The sequence below is a fragment of the Paroedura picta genome, chromosome 5 (genome assembly GCF_049243985.1).
Source record: "Paroedura picta isolate Pp20150507F chromosome 5, Ppicta_v3.0, whole genome shotgun sequence".
In the NCBI taxonomy this organism is placed as follows: domain Eukaryota; kingdom Metazoa; phylum Chordata; class Lepidosauria; order Squamata; family Gekkonidae; genus Paroedura; species Paroedura picta.
This window is the reverse complement of record NC_135373.1, coordinates 46651342-46673503: the sequence shown is the minus strand read 5'-3', so window position 1 is coordinate 46673503 and position 22162 is coordinate 46651342. Positions and strand designations below refer to the sequence as shown.

Genomic DNA, 22162 nt, shown 5'->3' with positions numbered 1-22162 from the left:
CAGGTGGGTGGGAACAGTGTGTACATGGGATTGTTTCATTTTAAAGGGTTTTGTGAATCAAGGGACTCAACAGTGCAGGAAACCAGGGGAAATTAGTAATGGGCAAGAGGGAAAGGCACCTAAGCCCATAGCATGAACCTGTGGTAGGGTGGTCACCTCTGGCTTCCCATATTCATGAAGATATGGGAACACAGTCTGGGAAAGGTGAAGTTTCGGGAGGCTGTTCAGTGGGGATATCATGGAATCCACCCTTTGAAGCTGCCATTTCCTCCAGGGGGATTATTTCAGTGGTCTGGATCACTTGTAATTCCAGAATTTGAGCCTCCCCTCCACTGGCAAACTTATGTGAGAGTAGGAATGTTGTTTCTGAGTATTCAGCCATCAACATGATCACTGCAGGGAACGTCTTCCCTCCCTAACAGCAGTATTGCAAGGCAGGGGCATATCCTTTCATTGGGTGGGTGAAACTCTCTGCCATGGGTCATATGCAGAATATTTTTCACTAAAAATATCAATTTTATTTCATTTTTGGAGAATCTATTTTCCAAGCCGTCTGCAAGTCATTCCTTTAGCTATATTTAGATCCTATTTTCTCCCCAATGAGGATCCAAAGAGGCTTACAACCAGAAGACAAAGCAGGGCACATCTTCTCCACCACCCCCACCCGATAAGAGGGAATTTTGAAGAGGTACAGCAGAAGTTGAGAAAAGCTGAACTTCCTGAAGTTCCCATTTCTATACATTAGGGAATCTTTTTCTCTTTGGACCTAACCAGTTTGCAAAACTCAATGGCAGGTTATTTATCAAGAGTCAGGTCTTGCATAACCATAGCAGGAAAGCTGTGTCTGCTTTGGAGAATGGGGTAATGGCGAAATAATGGTTCCATCCTTTGGTTCAAAGATGTTGCTCCTTTTGAACTCCTCCTTCCTGAAATAGACTACACCCCTTGAACAAAAGCCCCTCCCTTGCACTGGGAACACAGTGGGTTGGGTTTAGACTGGATTTGAATGGGAGACTGTGAAAGCTTGCTACCCTGTAATTGGGACCTGGAAATCTCCTGAAATTACAGCTGACTTCTAGCCCACAGCAATCAGTTCCTTTGAAAAAAATTGTTGATTTGACGGATGGAATCTTATGACATTATATCCCACAGAGGTCTTCCCTTTCCAAAACCTGACCTAGCCACTCTCCACATCCAAATTTCCAGGAATTTCCCAAACCAGAGTTGTAAACTCTACTCTGCACCCTCTAATGATGCTTCAGGAAGGAGGGGGAAAAGGGTAGGATATAACAATAATATAATAACATAGGGGGTGGCAGGTTACAGTGGGTGAGCAATAGGGTTGTGGGTGTCCTGCATAGTGCAGGGGGTTGGATTAAATGACCCAGGAGGTCCCTTCCAACTCTATTATTCTATTATTCTGATTCTAGGAAGCACAGTAGGTCTACTCAGAAGGATGTCCCATTTTATTCAAAGGGACTCCCAGGAAATTGTGTTTAGGCTTGTAACCATAGTCGATATCCTTTAATCCTATGCACATTTCCTTAGAAGTAAGTCCTAGTGAGGAGTAAGGGACTTTGAGTAAATAAATGCCATAAAATGTCTGCTTTTGGCTTCAAAAACACCTTTCCTTCAAATCACAGTCCCTTGGGCTGTGCCTTTACCTATCTGCCTCCATTCCAATGGTAATAGAAACACAAACTTCAGCCCCCACTTCCCCAAGTGAAGAAGACTGGAGTCTCTTTCCCTCCCACTGTGTGTGTATTTATGTTAAATTACTCCAAATCTATACAGAGCTGCGATCCTCTCTGAATGTCCACCTTTTGCCTACATTCTGCAAAGGGAGGACTGCATTGGTGACATTCGGCACCCCAGACCAGAGCACTGCATTTCAGCAAGCAGAATAAGCGAGGTGCAGTCGTGCATTACAGCTCTTCGTTATCTCTTATAGTGATTCCAGGTTGAAAGTAACCATGCTGACTGGGGACGTACCTGGACAAGCCCCCAATATATACACATGGCAGAGGTGGACACACCCTTAGCTGAGCCTTGATTGGATCAACGGAGCCTGATTGATTTAAACTCACTGGACCCCGCAGTTGGGAACCTGGCAGCTCATTGGCTGTCCATGGCTCAAGTTCATTGGGTCCTGTGGTTGGGATCCGGCAGTTCATTGGCTGCCCTTCGGGGCTGCTTGGATCCTGCTCCAGACCCCAAGCTCAGCCCTCTGTTGCCTCGCATACACAACAGGAGTGGACTATAAACGGAGTTTTTAAAAAGTCAGCTAAACTTCCAGGTACAAAAGCTGAATTCCAAACACCTCTAGGGAGTGTATATTTTTGGAAATGCAGCTGTGCCCTCAAGGATAGTTACTTCCTGGTGCCTAGGATGTAAAAGCTACATTGGAACTCTATCATTCCCACTCACAATTTCTTGCAGAGCAGGGCACAGTCCATCTTGCATAAGGTGTCTGCTTGTTTCAGTGTCAATGTGAACTACTTCCAGGCCTGGCTTAAGGATTTGGGGGGCCACAGCACCAGATCCAGTTTAAGGATTCTCGAGGCCTTAGCAGAGCTTGACTGTCACTGTTATCTATGCTGTGCAAGTAATAAGAGACAGCTGGAACTTTGGAAGCAACTGACAACTTCCCTTTGCTGAAAGCATTTCTCCAACTTTGGTGTGTATATCTTTTCATGACAGTTGTGTGTGAGCTGTCTCAAGCATTTTAAACAGAAACAGGCTGAAATCTTTTAAATAAAATAAAGCAAGGAAAAAGAAACATGACTGGCCTGTTGACAGTAAATAGTTGGCCATCTCATATAATAAAAATATGAATTATATTTTAAGAAGCTTGTTATCGAATACACACAGAAGAGCTACATATTATATTTATTTCCAGGAACATTTTAAAAAGCATTTTTTGTGTGCTTTCCAAGTGCACTTGCCATATGTACATGCTGATTCAATACATATGTATCCCTTTGTTTCATTTGAAAAAAACAAACAAGCAAGGGTTTTGTTTTTTAAGTTGGGAGACTGTGCCAGGATCATCTGGGCTTGGAAGGCCCCTGGTGCCTGCCAATTGGTCAGTGCTGTCTACAGCTGACTTCTATTGAAGACATGGAGCCGGATTATACCAAACCAGAACTTTGGTCTATCAAGGTCACTATTGTCTCCTTCAGTTGTCCGTTGCTCTCCAGGGTCTTTCACATTACCTCCTTCCTTCCTACCCACCCACCCACCCACCCACCCACACTGTACAAAGGAGATGCTTTTAGTCCCATCTGTTCAGCTAAGCTCAGTTTTGCAGATAATATAATAAGTCTGAACAACATACAAATTACATCCATAAAAAATGCTCCATGAGCTTTTCTCATCTGCTAGTGTGGTAGAGCCCTGCTCACACATTACAGTGAACACACATACCGCCTGCACATATATGCATTCACCTGTTTGTAAGAGCCAACACGTGTTAACTTGATGAATTAAACAAGGGGCTGCACATTCAGCTATACGTTTGCTGAATGTAACATGACAATTATTTAACATATGTATAAAGAATAACCAAGTGTACCCCATACACTGAAGGTTCATGCATTCACTGTAATTTGCAAATGGTTTCCATTTCTCTGTGCAGTGGAATCTCCCCACGCACCACGGTATATGAATCAAGGGCAAGCAGGTTCCCTTTCAGCCCAATCGAGCTCCACCCGGTCACCTTGCTTGAAAACGCTCACATTCCCTGCGTGACCCGGCTTGCCAGGAGACAGATTTGGTCAGGAACAGTTGCTGCTGACACAGCATGTACTTTGGCCAAGCTGAAAGCGCGGCAGAGCAGAAACAATAGGCCCTGACTGTGCAGAGCATCTGTCATTCCACTGGATCATCTGCAGGGATGAGTCAATGCTGCAGGAGTGAGCAATAATGTGGAAGGAAGGAGGAGGTCCTCATATGGACAAACCAAAGGAAATTACTTAGGGTCAGCCTGGCAAACAGACAGAATTATAATCCTTCTCTACATTTAGCAGACAATGGAAGGCACTGTGCTTTGGTACCCGTTTGGTACCCCTGCCCTGGACATTGGTCATCTTGAGTCTATGGTAAGGCCTGCCCAGATTTATATATAGGAATGGTTAGATAAACTTGGGGTGGGGGAACATACATACATTTTATTTGCATGAACTCAAATGCCAAGCTTTTCAGTGAAGAAGTGGAACTTCCTCAATCTTTGCACCATGTTTTCATAGGTTTTACTCCATGCAGCCCTTTTTGTTTACAAAGGGCCTTCTGTTGTTTCCTACCCATTTCACAGTAAAAGTAATGAGGCTGAAAGAGATTGAGGCAATCAAGAAGATCACACACGGCAAATCAGCCCCTCCCCCTGCATCTTTCAGACTTTGGGGTGGCTCTCTGTTCACCCTGCCCCCAAGTCAGAATATTCTCCCGACACAACTATCTTCATCCCTTATTATCTCTGAGCTTCTGTATAGTCACAGTTACATTTACAGGGGCTATGTACTTGTGTGTTTTGCTCATCCTGTCACAGCCTTGCTTCATATTTTATTATTTTGTATTGTATAGAGCCTCTTAAACAAGCTCACACTGATGCTTTTTGTCACTTTGACTTGTCCACACCACAACGCAATAAAATGGGTTAGGCTGTAAGACTGTGATTAGCCCAAGGTCATCAAATGTGCTACATGTCAGAGGGAAGGGGTACCCTGCAGGTGACCTGTGGGCAATCAATTTCTCTCAGGCTGAGGTAACTCATAAGGTTGTTGGAGGGGAAACTATTTGGAACACCTTGGAAGACAGGTGAGTTAACTTAAGTACCAAAGTGCATGAAAGAAATAGTTCTGGGCCTACAGCTTTTGGTACCTTTTGGAATTCATGTGGATTTCCAGCTCAGTGTCAATCCAGATTTATTTCAGACAGCTTGTACCTTGGCTTTTAGCAAGAACACATTTAATCTGCTTTTTGTGTCCCATGATTTAGCAGCTGCCCAGCTGTGATGTTTTCCTCCAGTGCCTCTGTTTACCTTGGCATGGCTTGAATATTTGGGATAAAGCAGTGACAGAATCCTTCTCGCCCCAAATCCCAGGACACAACCTCTTGAATAAAGCTCACTGTACACAGAAAGCACATGAAAGAAAATAAGGTATTTTTCAAAATATCCTGCTTCTGCCCCCACATTTTTGGTTGCAAATCAATTTAATACCCCCCCCCCTCACTTTATGGGAAGAAATTGATATCCTGTTTCAGAATTTCAGGAAGCTTTGCACTAGCATTATGAGAGCCAGGATCCTTTCCCCCTTGATTCAGTTGCTTCTTTACTAGTCATTCAACCTGTAAGCAGGGGTAGTCAACCTGTGCTCCTCCAGATGTTAATGGACTACAATTACCATGAGCCCCTGCCAGCGTTTGCTGACAGGGGCTCATGGGAATTGTAGTGTGTTAACATCTGGAGGAGCACAGGTTCACTACCCCATGGTTATAATTTATTCGGCTGTTCAGTTTTTGCAGGTAATCCATATTAGGATCAATGCTTACTCATTACATTCCTGTATTTTCTGTGCTGCTTATCTATTTTCCCCTCAGGCTATCCATGGTTTTAAAAATTTAGACACACAGTTGTTATACTAATAAACTCAGTGAAGATTCCAAAGTCTACTGTCCTTTTGACTTACTTTCCCTCTTTGCCTCACTTGAAGCTTCTTTATTGTTTCCTGTTAGATCATTGTGTAAAGGATTAGCTTTAATTACTTTTTGCAGCCAAAAGCAACAGCATATAAAACATAGACACACATAACTTTCCAGTGTTGTAACTGCAGGACTGCAATCATGATACAAACACAGAGGAGCAATTTATTTATTTTTTAAGCTATCAAGAGATATTAATATCTCCCCTTTGTTGGAAATAGGAACAGACTAATTAAAGACTAATTCAGGGAAACCATGCCTACAAGACAACTAATTAAACTAAGAAGCAGAAATCTCTTAGAAGAAGAGGCTGGGGACAAATTAAAATGACATTGGCAAGAAGGAGCCACTGAACTGGATTTTCTATGTATGCATCCAGTAAAATCTTGCCCATATAGATGGGCATTGTTGAATTCTGATGGTCAACAAAACAGCCTGTTAATAGAGGTGTGCAGTGACCATTTTAATTCTGCTTCTAGCTGATTGGGGAGTGTCATTGAGTCCTAGCGTGGAAACAAATTAATTGGTCCAGTGCTAATGCGTTAAGCCAAGCCTACCACATGAGTGCCAGCTTAGGAAGAATGCCTCCCTCCCCACTTATGTAGAGTGGTTTCACAGAGGCATGATAGACTGTTTTTGTGGCTTACCTGGGATTGCCAGGTGGTGGGTTTGCCAAGCACCTGGAAAATCATAATATATGACTGACGTACAGTCATCAGCTTGGTGGGTAACGAGCCCTCGGATCAAAGAGGGAAAACCGTCCACAATGCCATGCTCCTTCAAGCCCTGCTCATAAGTTAACAGTGAATGAATTTAATTTATTGTTGAAGCTGAAGCCATAATAATCATGCAAACAAAGCGTTAAAACAGTAAAATTATATATATATACACACACACAGTATAAACAATAAGGAAATTGCAATTGCAGAATAAAATAAGAGAAGTGAATAAAAGAATTATACATCAACTAAATTCAGGATTCCTCAGCCATGCTTGAAACAAACCTTTTTCTAATAATGGAGGAGGAATAATGGAGGAGGAAATAAAATTAGCAACCATTAAAGTGACAAGAGGGAAAATGTCAGCCAAAAGAAATATTATTTTATCATTGTCAGATCCAGAGACAGTGGACAGTACGGTGTTCAGCCTGATTCAAATGTCATTGTAGAGAGGGCAATACAGGACAAAGTGGATAAGGTTTTCTTATTGTATGAGTAAGATAGGCCAGCATTTTCATCCCCATATCGCAGCTAGGATCCTAGGCAGAGAAAAGGTGGCTAGCTTTAGGTTAGCGATCCCCAACCTGTGGGCTGCGGACCACATGTGGTCCTTTGACTAATTGGAGGTGGGCCCCGAAGGATGCCTTCCCCCCCCCAGCCCTTTACTTCATCCCCCCCTGCCCTTTACTTCAGGTGTCATTGTCTCGTTGCAGAGAAACAAGCTCAGGGTTCCCATTGATTTGTCATTGTCATGAGTTAAAATTTCCATGAAAATAAAATGTTCCTTATGTTCATTGTTGCGTGTCTGTATCTTATTTTGAAGGTATGTTTAAACATTACCATAGCGATCAGAGAGCGTTAGGGCAGTGGTTGAGAGTAGAGGAGTAAACTACCCCCCCCCCACCGGGCCTCAGTAAAAGGCGTTGAGTGCTCCCCGGTGATAAAAAGGTTGGGGACCACTGCTTTAGGTTACCCTAACGGGTTTATGGAAGAAGCAAGATTTGAACCAGAGTTCCTGGATCATATCATCATCAATTATTCTGTATTTATTATTTGTTTATTATTCTGTATTTATTCTGTATTATTTATTATGTAACAGACACCACATGGAAAAGATTTTATCCATTTCACCCTACTGTCTTGGCTAAATAGACATGTCCTGGAAGGCCTCGTTATGAAGCCCAGAATAAAACCATTTGACTGTAAAGTCCAAAATATTTACTCAGGGACATTCAGCATGGAGAGATTATATTGAAGCAGAAATCCAATTTGTTCCCATTGTTTTCCATTTCTGTAACCCTACTTTTACTGCCTCGTTGATAAAATTGCGCTTGGCTGTATATTTTGTAATTATTTTCTATTTTGTCATCTGCTTTGAGTCGTAGTGAGAAAGGTCAGCTATAAATGAAGTATAATAAATCAGTAACACAAAGACAAACAACAGTTATGCCAGCATGAGCTTTTGTGGGTCAGAGCACACTTTGCTAGATGTGTTCAGTGGAACAGAAATGGTATACTGGTTAGTGTGTTAGAATATGATCTGAGACATGAAGGTTCAAATCCCCACTCTGCCATGGATGCTTGGTGGACAACCTTGGGCCAGTCACACACCCTCAGTTTAATCTACCTCATGGACTTATTATTTACTTATTTATTATTTATTTATTTGATTTATATTGTGGCGCAGAGTGGTAAGGCAGCCGCCTGAAAGCTTTGCCCATGAGGTTGGGAGTTCAATCCCAGCAGCCGGCTCAAGGTTGACTCAGCCTTCCATCCTTCCGAGGTCGGTAAAATGAGTACCCAGCTTGCTGGGGGGTAAACGGTAATGACTGGGGAAGGCACTGGCAAACCACCCCATATTGAGTCTGCCATGAAAACGCTAGAGGGCGTCACCCCAAGGGTCAGACATGACTCGGTGCTTGCACAGGGGATACCTTTACCTTTACCTTTACCTCCCTTCCATATGGCTCAGGGCAATTTACATATAACGGGGCGGGGGGAGATATGGAATGAATCAACATACAACATGGAATGAATCAACATACAACATAGTCATTTCCAACAACAATCCAAATGTAGTTCTAAACAACACAACTTCAGTGATCCCAAACAACAATATAACAGGAACAGGAACTTAGCTAAGGCCTCTAGTGAGGACAGACTGGTTCAGGCCATGGAGGGGATATCTGAGGGGGACCTGTAGTTGGTCTCAGGCCTGGTGGAGGAGCTCCCTTTTGCAGGCCCTACAAAGTTAAAATAGAAGGGAGGACTGTTGCAAGTCATGTTTGGTCCCCCTCCCTGGAGGGAAGAAAAGTAGAGTATAAATGAAGTAAATCAATAACCATTCAACCTACATCTGATGACATGACCTCTGAGTCATGAAAGCTGAGGCTGGAATAAATTTTATTGGCCTTTAAGTTACAGTTGGACTTCTGCTATATTTTGCTGCCACTAATACTGCCAGGTCTGTGGAATAATAAACATACAAAGTACTCTTTTTCAGCATACTCATATCAGCGTACTAAATTTCATGTCTGTTGCAGAAACACCTCATAAATCCCTGAGCCATTGGACAGAGTGTACATGGAAACCACTCTCACAGGGTTGTTTTGTGAGACACTATTTCACGGACTTCTGGCATGTCCCAGGTTTGCAGCTTCATTGCCCTCTGGCTGAATACTTGAAGAAACTGAAATCTCTTTGTGCAGATGACAAACACTGGATAAATGTTATATTAAGTAATGATGACAAGGACCCTGTGTTTAGTGTAACAGCAGCCAAAGTTTTGTCGGCTATTTTAAAAGCTAACCGATGTTTTAGGGACATTGTATTTACTTAAATGTCTGATATTTCTTGTATGTTGACTATAAATTCATTCATTCATTTACTAGCTGCAAAGCCCATTCATAAGAACGGGCTTTGAAAGGTCCCCCCAGGCCCCCCCTCCGCCACTTCCCTGGGGCCTGCCAAGCACTCTTGGTGCCTCTGGGAGGTGGCAGAAGTGCTTGCCCGACCCCAGGGAAGGGATCTTCCCCTGCAGCCACTTACCTGAGGCCCAGCAAGTGCACGGGTGGAGTGCCAGAGGTTTGCAGACACGGTGCAGCTGTGAGGTGAGGGGTGAGCGTTCGTGAGGGAGAGTGGGAGCGGCAGGGGCAGGGCCAATCAGGGTATGGCACCCTGATTGGCCCTATTCTAACTTGGACAGCTGGACTCGCTCCTCCCTGAGGCCGGTTTCACAAATATAAAGAGGAAGAACCATGGATTTATTTATTTGATTTCTATACTGTATACTGAAATTTATTTGATTTCTATACTGCCCTTCCATATGGCTCAGGGCAGTTTAAATACAACATCACGGGGGGATACATGCAATTAATATATAACAAATACAACAACAATAATCTAAATAACACAATTTTAGTGATCTTAAACAACAATATAACAGGAACAGAAACTTAGCTAAGGCCCTTAGAGATATCAGAATGGTTCAGACCATGGAGCAATGTCTGAGGGGGACCTATGGTCGGTCTCAGGCGAATGCCTAGTGGAGGAGCTCCCTTTTGCAAGCTCTTTGGAATTGTGGGAATTTGGGCAGGGCCCTGATTTCTTCAGGGAGCTCATTCAACCAGGTGGGGGCCAGGACAGAAGAAGAGGACCAACATGCTTCTTTGAGACCAGGGATCATTAGCCAGTTGGCGGTGGCAGAACGTAATGCTCTTTTGGGGGTATAGGCGGAGAGACGGTCTCTTAGGTACACTGGGCCAATAAAAGAATTCTGAATCTAATCTGCATGATTATATATAAGCAGATATTTCAGGTGCTGTAGATAAGCTTTTTTCCCTATTTCACTTTGATTTCTTTCACCTCCGCTTACAGTTTGGAGGTCTTTCTTCTTTTAGGTCTTATAGAACTGTCTCTGGAAAACACAGATTAACAGATGGCTTTGCTGTTTGCTTCCCTCGGACAAGTTGGTTTCTGGAAACAGGGCAGAGATCCCTTGGGGGGGGGAATCATTGCCTATGGGTGCTATTTGATGACTACTGCTTTATACTGTTTTCTGGATTGGTAAAACCTATTCCCCTGAGGCTGGTTATACATTAACCTTGTATCCAGGGCCAGCTACACTTACTCCTCAGGGCTGTCTGTGATCACCTGTTCCATCTTTCCTCTAACAAGATTTCAGAGTAGTGTTTGGAAAATGCAGCCTCCAGACAGGAGAGGATATAGTGTCATAGCCTATAAAGATGTTGTCCGATAGGCTCTTGTCGGACTTTTGAAGCTACTCTAAAATTCCCACACCACTGCATCAGCATGGCACAATGGTTTGTGTTGAACTACAATCTGGCAGCTTCAAATCTCAATCATGCCATGGAATCTTGACTAGTCCCATAATCCGACCTCACAGGGATCTTGTGAAGATAACATGAAAGAGAGGAGAATAATGTAAGCCCCTCTGGGGAAAAGACATGATATAAATGAAGTAAACAAACACATTAACCTGCAATCTAGAGCAGCCTTTCTCATTGAGAAACCTCTGAAGGCTTAGACAAACCCCAGAAGTTATGTGATCATGCACAATATGGTTGGGAAGCATAGCTGTGTACACCCCCCCACCCCCCGGTTGAGAAAGCCAGCTCTAAAGGAAAAACTGCACATAGACATCAGTGGCATTATGATTTCTTTATTATTTATCGGAGGGCATGTGTGTAGTGTAGCCAGGAGATCCTAGGATTGTCTGGTAGCCAAGCAAGAGGTGGTTTGCCATTGCCTACCTCTACATCATGACCCCGTGTTCCTTGGAGATCTCCCATCTAAATACTAGCCAGGGTTAACCCTGGTTAGTTTCTGAGATCAGGCTTGCCAAGTGGCATCAGTGGGGAGGCGAGTGAATGGACAGAGAATTAGACAAGAGGTATGTGGGAGGGGTGTGTGTGTGTTAGGAGATAGTTTATTATCTTATATAAATAAATAATAATTATAGTTACACCCCAGGCTGCATCCCCATACCACTGGAGTACTTTGCTTTTGTGGTGCTCTAGTATTATTTATCACTGCCTTTTCTGGAGTTGACAAGATGACGCAGTTGTGAATGGCTGCTATAACATCATTTTAGGGAGAAAACCAGTGAATGGCCATGCATCTGTAAGCCTTTCTCCTGACACATCAGGCCTGTGTAACAGCAATCAACAATAAATAACTAATACATAATACTAATCTTTTAGTTCTGGCATCGCCTACACACTTGTCTGCCTATTTGTTGCTCCAGGATGTTAGACATTTTAAAAAAGACATTCCCATCCCCAGGATCAAGGGAGAGGGAGGCGGGTGTGAGGGCAGGACGAGGGAGGCCCCTTTACCGTGTTTGAGCCTCCATACCTTCCCTCTGCTGGTTGCCTGCTAGCTACTGCTGGTTGCTCTCAAGTAGCTAGTGCTTTTTAGGCTGGTGAATACACTTATGCAATTCCTCAACTCATGCTGTAAAATGGAGGATGTAGTCAGCCGGTTACTGCCCAGATGCTGGATGTGGCCGATGTCATAAAGAGGGACTGGAATATAATGACAACGTAAGGTATGCCTTTCACTACATTTAATGGATGCGGAAATTCCTGAACGTGCCTTTGTGACTGGAACACAGATAATTCACAAGTTTAACTGCAGGATTCTGTATTTTTTGTTGTGGTTCTTGAATGGATGGCTTGTCTCATTCTGAATCATACGGCACACAAGGCTCATAATGTAAAATGAGGGGCTTAACAGCAGACTGTTTTCCCAAAACCAAGACCTACACAACTTCAACAATTATTCTTAAAACTTCCAGCCTGAGAAAGAGTGGAATTTGATTCTAAAGCTCACACATGGGTATTATTTTAAAACAAAAAAATAGTGCATTTTCTCTTTGTCAGAATATTTTAAAATAAAATATCTGCAGATTGAGGGTGTTTTTTTGGTTATCAATGCTACTTCCCATCCAGCTAGATAAGCTTCTGCAGCTACCGGTGACATTTCTCTGCCACACAAACATTCTCTCTTATTCTGAGTGGGCCTCTGATCTCCTGCCAACCCATCCCACTTTCAGCCTTATTAATAAAGCCTTATGTAACCAAGCTTTTGGCAGACATTTTACAGGAATCAGGTGGAGCATCTAGTGGAAGGATGCTGTATTTCACAGCACATACAGGCACGTTGACAGATGGGCTACTGTATGCAATGTGACCAAATAAACTTGGAGCAATGTGACCAAATAAACTTGGAACACAGAGTAATATTGGCTAATCTTCTCAAGGTGTGTGTAGGGGGTGGGGATGGGTGAATTTTCATTCAGATGGTCAATGTTTTGAGCACACAATTATTGCTCTGGATTTAAGCAGCAAAAAAACTGTGATAGGGCTGAACCACTTTCTTACCACAAGAAGGGATCTGTGTACCTCTGCAACCCACCCACCTCTCTCCATACTGCCTCAAATTTTAATTGAAGTATTTATGCTTTGCCTTTCCTCTTGGCTAAAGGTAGCTAAATAAGGGACCTCCTTCATGTCCCAATTCCATCCGAATGCTTGTAAGAAAATCTCTTACAAGCAGATTAAAAAAAAATAATTAGGCATTGCCATTCCTGTAACATAACCTGAAGCTGCTTGCTCCTGTGTCAATGTACCAAGGATTGCAGCATTACTCTACCACAGCAGCAGGTTGCTTTGTGATTCATGAATGTGGGCTATTTTGCAGCATAATACTAGCCATGTTTAGTCAGAGGTCAGTCCTTCTATTTGCAAAAGGGTTTCAGAGCTAGCACTTCTGCTCCTTTTGAGAGATACAGGTGACTGAAACCATACAAAGATACACACTGGGTTTGGGCAACTGCCAACTTCTCCTTTCTCAACAGCTCCCTTGGGAGGCTGGTGTTATTTCCTTCCACCCTGCATGGATCTCTATAGAAACCTCCCCCTGAGAAAGTTGCCAAGGTTTCATCCTCTCTTCCGCTGCCTTTTCAGAACTCAGGGACAGCAGAGATGGATTGAGGCCGCAGCTTGGTGATGAAACTCCCAAAGCTCATTGCAGCATTCCCCGCCCCTGCAAGGTGACTCCTGCATTTTGCAAGACACAGAGAAAGAGCTGGTCAGCCATTAAATATATCTTGAACTGCCTAACTGGCTGGTATTAACAGTAGGAGAAAAAGTCTTTGGTTGAACTCCTTTGAGGGGCGAAGCCATAGCTCCTTGGCAGAGTATCTGCTTTAAATGCAGAAAGCCCCAGGTTTAATCCCTGGCATCTCCACTTAGAAGGATCAGGCAGGAGGGGATGTGAAAGACCTTCCCCTTCAATCTGAGACCACAGCAGACAGTCCAGACCTCGACAAGCCAACCAAGGGTCTTATTGAGTCAAATGCAGGCTCGTGTCAGCATATCATGAACAGACAGTAATGTGAGGGATGACACTCTGCTCTCTTTGTACAGCTTGCACCTAATTCTTGCTTGACATACTCAGTACTTAAAGCCTATTAAGCACTTAACAAAATTTTTTAACAAAAAGGGGGAAAGGAGTGCCACAAATGCTCCATGTAACATGCACAAGCAAGTGCCAAAGGAAACTTAGAGATAGAGTAAAGTTGCCCAAAGTTTTCCAAGAAATGGCCTAGACAGACAAGGAACAAAACCAAAGTACTTGTAACTATGCTTCAGGCTGTCATCCAAGGAGTGAGGTCAGTAAAAGAATCAACTCCTGATAAAATCATCATGGTGGGGGCATAACAGATAAGCCTAGAGATGAAAATGACAGGTTTTATATTATATCAAGGTTGAATAATCCTTTCTTTCCCCCAAAGGCTATTTTACTGTAGATCTAGAAATAATTTGTTATTAATCACTACCAATAATCACCTAAAAGCAATGGGAAACCTCCCTCCCTACTGCATTACTGTAAATTCCAATCCAATTTCATGCCATGGGTAACACTAATTAAGATGGAAGTGCACTGATTAATTGTAGTAACTCATACAGTTACTCCCAGAACAAAGATTCAAGTGGATAGCCGTGTTGGTCTGAAGCAGCAGAACAAAATTTGAGTCCAGTGCTACTTTTATGGCCAATAAAGTTTTATTCAAGGCATGAGCTTTTGTGTGCATATCCACTTCTTCAGATACAATGAAATGGAAATTACCATCCAGCCGACTTATCTTGTATGTATCAGACGATCAAGAGAAAGTGATTATGCTAGGATTAGTCAGTGAAAAAAGGAAACCAGACCAACAAAGGACATGGTGTTTGGACACTATCAGGATGGACACCAGCCAGAACGCTGCACGGCTGAGGCAGGTGGTGCGGGATCAGGGATTGGGGCAACGGCTGTGCGATGGGCTCCTCAAGAGTCAGGCATGACTGAACGGCTCACAACAACATATAGGCAGAGGGTGAGCAGTAAATTAGCACACAACTTCATGAAAAGGTTTAAGAGAATCAAAGACCAAACAGGAATCACAAGCTTAGTTTGTATGGTTTCCATCAGTTTGGGTTTAACCGCCCTGAGCCACAAGGGAGGGCAGCATAAAAATCTAACAAACAAATAAATCCAGGGGAAAACACAGAGGACGTATGTCCCTTCTGTTACGGGGATATTGGTTTCTTATCTCACTACATATGCCCTTACACCTTCCGGAAGAGGCGGGAAATAAATCGAAATATAATAATAATAATAATAATAATAATAATAATAATAATAATAATAATAATAATAATAATAATATTCTCACCAATCAACCTCTTCATTTCATTTGGAATAATAGAACAGTAGATAGTAAAGTAACGAGTAGTAGAATGTAATGTAATTTATGTAACTTGGAACAATAGATTGGAATGTATTTTTCTGGTACAAGAAGAAGAGTTGGTTTTTATCCCCAGCTTTTCACTACCTGAAGGAATCTCCAAGGGGCTTACAATTGTGTTCCCTTCCTGATTTGGGGACAGAGGAGATAACTTTACATAGCCAATCACTCACTTCAAAGAAAGTGTTTTAAGTTCACCTCTATGCCTGAGAAGAACAGCTGATTGTTTATACTAGCGATCCCCAACCTGTGGGCCGCGGACCACATGTGGTCCTTCGACTAATTGGAGGTGGGCCCCGAAGGACGCCTTCTCACCCCCCCCGGGCCTTTATTTCATTCCCCCCAGCCCTTTACAACACACTTCATTGTTGTGGCGTGTCTGTATCTTATTTTGAAGGGATGTTTAAACATTACCATAGCGATCAGAGAGTGCTAGGGCAGTGGTTGAGAGTAGAGGAGTAAACTACCCCCCCCCCACCGGGCCTCAGTAAAAGGCGTCGAGTGGTCCCCGGTGATAAAAAGGTTGGGGACCACTGGTTTATACCACAAAGTCCCAAAGCAGCTTACAAATACCTTGAAAACAGCTCTACGTGAACTGTGACTAGCCCAAAGTCACCCTGCCCGAGGAGTGGGGACTCAAACTCAGTTCTTCAGAGTAGAGTCAACTGCTCTTAACCACCACACCGGAGGAGACAGATGGGGCATAATGGCAGGGACTCAGTCAATTACTCTCGGGACTCTACAATTAAAGATGACCCTGCCCATGGATCTCCAATTTTGACACACACACCCTTCACTACCCCCCTAGTATTAAATCCAAACAAATGGTAACCATATAAACTCAGCTTGTTATTCTTTGGTCCTTGATTCTGGTAAACACCTTCATGCTGAAGTGTGCATGCACACAAAAACATATACCTTAAATAAAACTTCCTTGATCTTAAAGGTGCCACTGGACTCGAACTTTGTTCTGCGGCTTCAGACCAAAACGGCTTACCCACCCATTTCTTTGGAAACAATGGCCTCTAGTGCCGGGCTGTTTGTCTAAGCTACGGTGTATGTGGGATTCAAGATATGCACACATTGGACCGAGTCAAGCATATCCAACTAATGCCTTCTGATTTCCACCCCATCTCTCTTCTTCCCTCTAAAGTAGTTCCCTACAGCACCAGGCAAAGTACTAAGCCGGAGTCGAGGGGAGGGGGCCTTTCCAGGGCACCGATGTGCCACCTCAGACTCTCTTCTGGCCTGCTGCAAGCATTCAGTTCCCCCACCACCAGGGAAAGGGCGGGGTGGGAACAGGGGCGAGGAGTCTGCCAGTGGGCGTGTGCAGGGGCGCTGCATGGCCCAGCGAGGAGAAGGCCGAATGGACGGACGGCGCTGAGGAGAAATTCTGAGCATCGGACGGAGCGGGGAGGGCCCCGGGCGGGGATTAGCAGGCTGAGTGATGCGCCCGCAGCTTTTCTGACTGGCTCAGGGAAGCATCTCTCAGCGCCTTGCCGCCATCCCCCCTCCCCCGCCCATCCCGCTATAAGAGCGCTCAGAGGCGCCGGCGCCTCTCAGAAGGGATCGAGCGTGGCGCGCCTGGCCTGGACCCCCCTTGCCTTCATCCTCCCGCCTCGCCTTCGAGGACGCCCAGGCAGCCCACCGCTCGCCCACCCCGCTCTCCCGGAGCCTCGGCGGTGACTGCGGGCCGAGGGCATCAAACTCGGGGGCGCTTCCCGAGAGGAACGGGCCCTGGGGTGACCCCAGCGGGCAGGGGAGGAGCGCTGCGCCCCGCGCCCCCGACCCGGCCTCCAAGGCGCAGAGGTGAGCTCCACGTCTCCAACGCGCCCCCCGCGGATGGCCGGCGGAGGCGCAGCGGCCCCTGGCGGCGAAGCCGTGACGCCGCGTCGTTCCCTTCGCTCGGAGGCTGCGAAGCCGGAGGAGGGGGCGGCGGCGGCCAGCCGGGAGCTGGAGGTGCGAGGAGGCGCCTCGGGGGCGGCGGCGGCGGCGGCTTTGCCCGCGGCCGTGCGGGGAGCTCTGGAGCTGGCCGAAGCTCGGCGGAAGCTGCTGGAGGCCGAAGGGCGGCGCCGGCTGGTCTCCGAGCTGGAGAGCCGCGTCCAGCAGCTGCACCGCGTCTTCCTGGAAGCTGAGCTGCGCATGGCCAGCCGCGCGGAAAGCATGGGCCGCCTGGGCAGCGGCGTGGCGCAGGCCGAGCTCTACCTGGCGGCGCACGGGCAGCGCCTCAAGAAGAACCTGCGGCGCTACAAGAAAGCGCGCGGCCCGGCCCTGCTCGCCTCCGCCCTGGGACTCGGCGGCTGCGTGCCCTGGGCGGCGTGCCGCATGCGCCGCGGCCGAGGGGGCCCGCCGGAGCCGCCAGAGTCGCCGTTCAAGAAGAGCCTCGGCGGGGCGGCCGTCGCTCCGCAGCCGCCGGGGAAGGCCCTCCCTTAGAGGGGGCTGTGCTGTGGAGCGCCTCTGGCTTCGATGCTCTGAGCCCAAGGAAGAGGGTTTGTGTGCGTGCCAGTCGCATTCTGGCGCAGCCTTGGAGAGTGAGGACCCTCGCCGGAGTCCGTGGAGGAGAGCGGCCTGTCTGCTGAGGTCGCCCGTGCTAGTGACAATCACTCCCCCCCCCCCTTCCATTTTACCTTCACAACAGTACTGCCAGGTTGGGTAGGCTTGGTCTGAAGTCATGCAGTGAGCTTGCACAACAGAATGGGGATTCGAACCTGGGTCTTCCAGGTCCTGGTCCAGCACCATAACGATTATGAAGCTGACTTCCCTTGCAGGTGTCTTGAATGTTCTTCGACTCCTCGACCACCTGCAAGCCATTTGCACTCCCCAGGTGGTGTCTGATTCTCATAACAGATTATATTCATGGTCATTAAGAAGAACCATTTGGCGGGAGCATTGGCTCCAGCATCTTCATGGAGTGCTCAGCATCAGAGATCCGGGGAGAAATGGGTCTCCAGGCTAACGCTTGATAAGCAGAAGGAAAATACAAGGTTGAGACTGCCTTTTCTTAGGTAGTTCTTTCCTGGCCGTTTTGAGTCTGGTCCTGTAAGAATTCTGTGTGCTTCTGGAACCGTTTCAGCTTTGCTTGCGTAACACTGACACCAGTTAGTTCTCTGTATCCTGGTATCGTCCATCCTAAATGTGCAGATGGGGACATTAAATGAGCCCCAGAATAAGCAGAACAGAGTTGTCCTTATGGTACCCGTGGTTTCACAAGGTCTGTTCACCATGGCTTGAGGGCAAATTGTAGGGACTATGTGGCACAACTGGTACTGCAAGGGCTGCTTGTTCCTGGCCACTGGTGGCCCACTGGCAGATGTGAAAGGGCCATTTAGCCCCCTTGCTTCTAAAACCGGATTGCATCTGTAAAGAAGCTGCTCTGGTTCATGACAATCCATGTCAGGCTTTGGTCACATGGTCTTGATTGGCACCAACCAAGTGCCACTTTCCCACTAGCTCTATCTCAAGAGTGGTATTATATTTGCCCACATTGCTGGTGCTTAGAGTTTCTTGCCTGTTTTCCCTTTCTCAGTGATGGGGAACCGGATCCAATAAGCCTGCCTTATTCTTGCCCTTGTTCATGTGAAACCACCTGTTCACAGATGGGTAAAATTAGCTCTGAGAGTGCCCCAAGCCAGAGGTGACATGAACTGCCCCCTTCTGCTGTTTTGAACACTGCATTGATTTGGACTGAGAAGAAACCCCTATTGCAAATGATTGTATTGTCTCTTCACAGGCCTCCTGTAGAATGCTTAACTCATCGCAGCCTACAGGCCTGAATTCACAGGGTTCAGCACACTGGAATAGCATCACTTCTTATGTAGAGCATCTTTTCCTCGCCACAGGAAAGCAAACAGTTTTGAATGTAATGAAGGCTAACACCCCCTCCTCCCAGCTGATGGGAATTTTAAAACTTTTTTTTAGCACTTTGGACATAGATGGTGTTTTGTTTGCCATTTGGTTTCCACAGGGTAGTGTTTTGGTGCACAATCGGTGATGAAGGGCTCATGTCTAAGTACTGTCGGAGTGAATGGGAGCCATACACATGCTGTACAGTGGTGTTGCTTGAGTCACTTCATCCAGCTTTGGATAGGGGCACTGAGGGGTAGTGGCCGTCGCTTGTAGGTCTGTAGCCTTTTATAAATTCAAGAGCCAAATGACAGCGCTAGCGATCAACAATGAGCCAGTGTCAGAGAGCCTGTTTGCATTAGTGAACATTTTAATGTTATTGAGAGTAACCAGATTGATTCACAATCCATGAAGTTTCTGCTGGCCAAATGCTGGGCTGTTTCAAACCCTTCATTAAGAAGTGGCACCTACAAGGTCTCACTGTGTCATAAATATACACTCGAGCACCCAGCACAATCACTTTTAGTACACCAGCATGAAAGTGTACATGGTTCATACTTGGATTCCTCGTAGGGGTTCACTTGTGTTGTTTCCCTTTCTGTAAAAATCACTAAGAAGCCCTTTAGTCATATTCTGATTACTCAGACATCCAACCCACTTCTGCAACGGTTCTTAACGTAAAGATTTCATTTTATTGTTAAATACAGGCATATTTGGTTCGGCAATGAGCCGCATTTGGCTCCAAGGCCAAGCCCCCTGCCTTAGCCTTTTGCAGCAAACAGATTTGGAGGTATGGCATTAACCACCCCCACCATACACCCCCCCTCCCCAAGCTTTGTACATATTGCAGTAACTCCACTTTAAGCTAGCTCACTGAGATAATAGGTTGAATCAGACTTAAACAGTCTGCAATCCCTAAAGATACTGAAATGAAAGATGGGTTTGGTTTTTAGTAGGGCACGGATAGGTATTGGAATTCCATGCTCAGGTACCTGCAGGGCATGTTGTATAGTTTAATCAGTTATCACTGCAAAGAGGTAGACATTTCTGGTAAAATTATATTGCTTTTGCAAGAAGGTGGCGTGATAGAAAAGGATACATGAAGTTTTGGAAAGGGAGGTTTTGAAGAGAACAGAAATGACACCCTCTCACAAATGGCATGCTCAAACAAGCAGCGTTTTCTTGTAAAGAGAATCAGACCACTTAGAAGACTATCAAAGATCGGACAGATTAAAGCGTTGCTGTTTATTCTCTGGGCTCTTTGGGGGTGAACTTCTGTTGCCACTTGACTGCTACAGGAGAGAATATAGATATGTATTTATTTTTTTTACTTGCTGATGTGTGAGCTGTGCTGCACGTTCCTGAGTTGTAGGAACCGCCTGAATGTGGAAGAGAGACAGCTGGTCTGTTATGTAATCTTTGCCTCCCGGGTGTAATGAATGATTCCTGATCCACCAATGGTATCCTCAGGGGTGGGAGTGAATGTACAAACCTCTGTCATGGGCACCTGCTGGAAGGCAGCGCCTACATCTTATGTAAATAAACATTTTGCTCATTGCACAAGAAGTCTTTGGGGTCTTTGAGTCATAGTGTGATAGAGCTGGGAAGGTACCTTGGAGGTCATCTAGTCCAAGGACTCGGTCAACATTCCTGCATTCAAAAAGGACTTCTGGGAGGAGAGGAAAGTGAAAAAGAACTCTGATCCATGCATAATTTCTCATCCTTATGCTGTGGGCAATGGTGTAATTCACGGGTGGTAATTGTAACCAATGGACATCTGGAGAGCCACAGTTTGGCCACTCCTGAATGGGTTATGAGCTCTTGTTGCTAAATTTTAGATATTTAAAGAAGGGTGGGGGATGAAATGTAACACAAATGCAACTGGAATCCTGAGAGTTGCAGAGCTGAACAGGTAGACCACTTCTAACTGGTGTGCTGAAGAGGAATCTTTACTGTTTTCTGGGCCACTAAACCTCCATGATGTACTGAAAGATGCACACGCATTCCCATCACTGTAATGACAAGCTGAGCGTTAATCCTTATTCATATCTAGAGGAGCATGATGCTGGTACCTCAGGGGGGTGCTTAACGTAGGACAGTTTTCACTGTGGGTTGTGGGGGGGGGCTGCCATGAGCCATAATAAATAATTGCTCCCTGGTAAATTATTCCAAACAGGGTTTGCTAGTCAGCTAAGGGTATGCTAAGAATCTGAGACATCAGTGAAACTATTTTTGAAATTATTGGAGTAGCTTGCAGGAGTGCTTGATAAATGGAAACATTAACCACAGAAAACCATTTCTGCTTTGCATGATCCTAGCTTGATGTGGGGGTTAAGAATGGCGGCCTCTAGTCTGGAGAACCAAGTTTGATTCTCCACTCTTCCACAAGTCCAGTGGCACCTTTAAGACCAATGAAGTTTTATTCAAGGTGTTAGCTTCCGTGTGCAAGCCCACTTCTTCATATACTATGAAAAAAGCACTTTTTTCATTGTATCTGAAGTGGGTGAAGGATATTACATTCTGGTAGGCTTGTGGTAAAGCCTTAATATCCTTAATTAGCAGAATACCTAGTATGGCTGATAAGTGCAGCATGCTGAGTGCATGTGGTCAGAAAACAACCAACAAAGAAAAGCACAGTCTCCAAGGTTGTGCTTAAAGAACTATTAGTGAACTTAATTCTACACAATAAAATCAGAGTCCAGTAGCACCTTTAAGACCAATGAAGATTTATTCAAGGCGTGAGCTTTTCTTCGTCAGACTAAGAACTGACCATCATAAGAGTAGGAATATTAAAGCAAAATTCTACACATTTAGAGGTAAAGAGAAGATTCCAATTCTAATCTAAATAGCTGGATGTTCCCATCATGTTGCAGGCTTGGGGAATGGAGGAGAAGAGAAAGATTCAGGAAACAGGAAATTACTGTCCAGGGATAGGTCAGTGAGATCAGAAGGCGAGAGCTCAGTTTTCCTGTCTATCTCACTGCTTGGTGAAGAGTTCCTGTTAGAGTTTCAGCTCAGGAGAGTTATTTTCGGGTTTGCACACAAAAACCTATACCTTGAATGAAACTTTGTTGGTCTTAAAGGG

The 22162-nt window shown here is 45.2% G+C and overlaps 1 protein-coding gene across 1 annotated transcript; it reads left to right on the top strand.

Annotated features, from left to right (window-relative positions):
- The first annotated feature begins 14417 nt into the window (after positions 1–14417).
- Positions 14418–20644, top strand: TRNP1 (TMF1 regulated nuclear protein 1). Its single transcript, XM_077337693.1, has one exon. The coding sequence runs from the start codon at positions 17077–17079 to the stop codon at positions 17665–17667; it is 591 nt and encodes a 196-aa protein (XP_077193808.1). The 5' UTR covers positions 14418–17076; the 3' UTR covers positions 17668–20644.
- The last annotated feature ends 1518 nt before the right edge of the window (positions 20645–22162 follow it).

Excerpts from the sequence above, each read along its gene's own strand:
- TRNP1 (XM_077337693.1), top strand. The coding sequence starts at position 17,077 with ATGGCCGGCGGAGGCGCAGCGGCCCCTGGCGGCGAAGCCGTGACGCCG.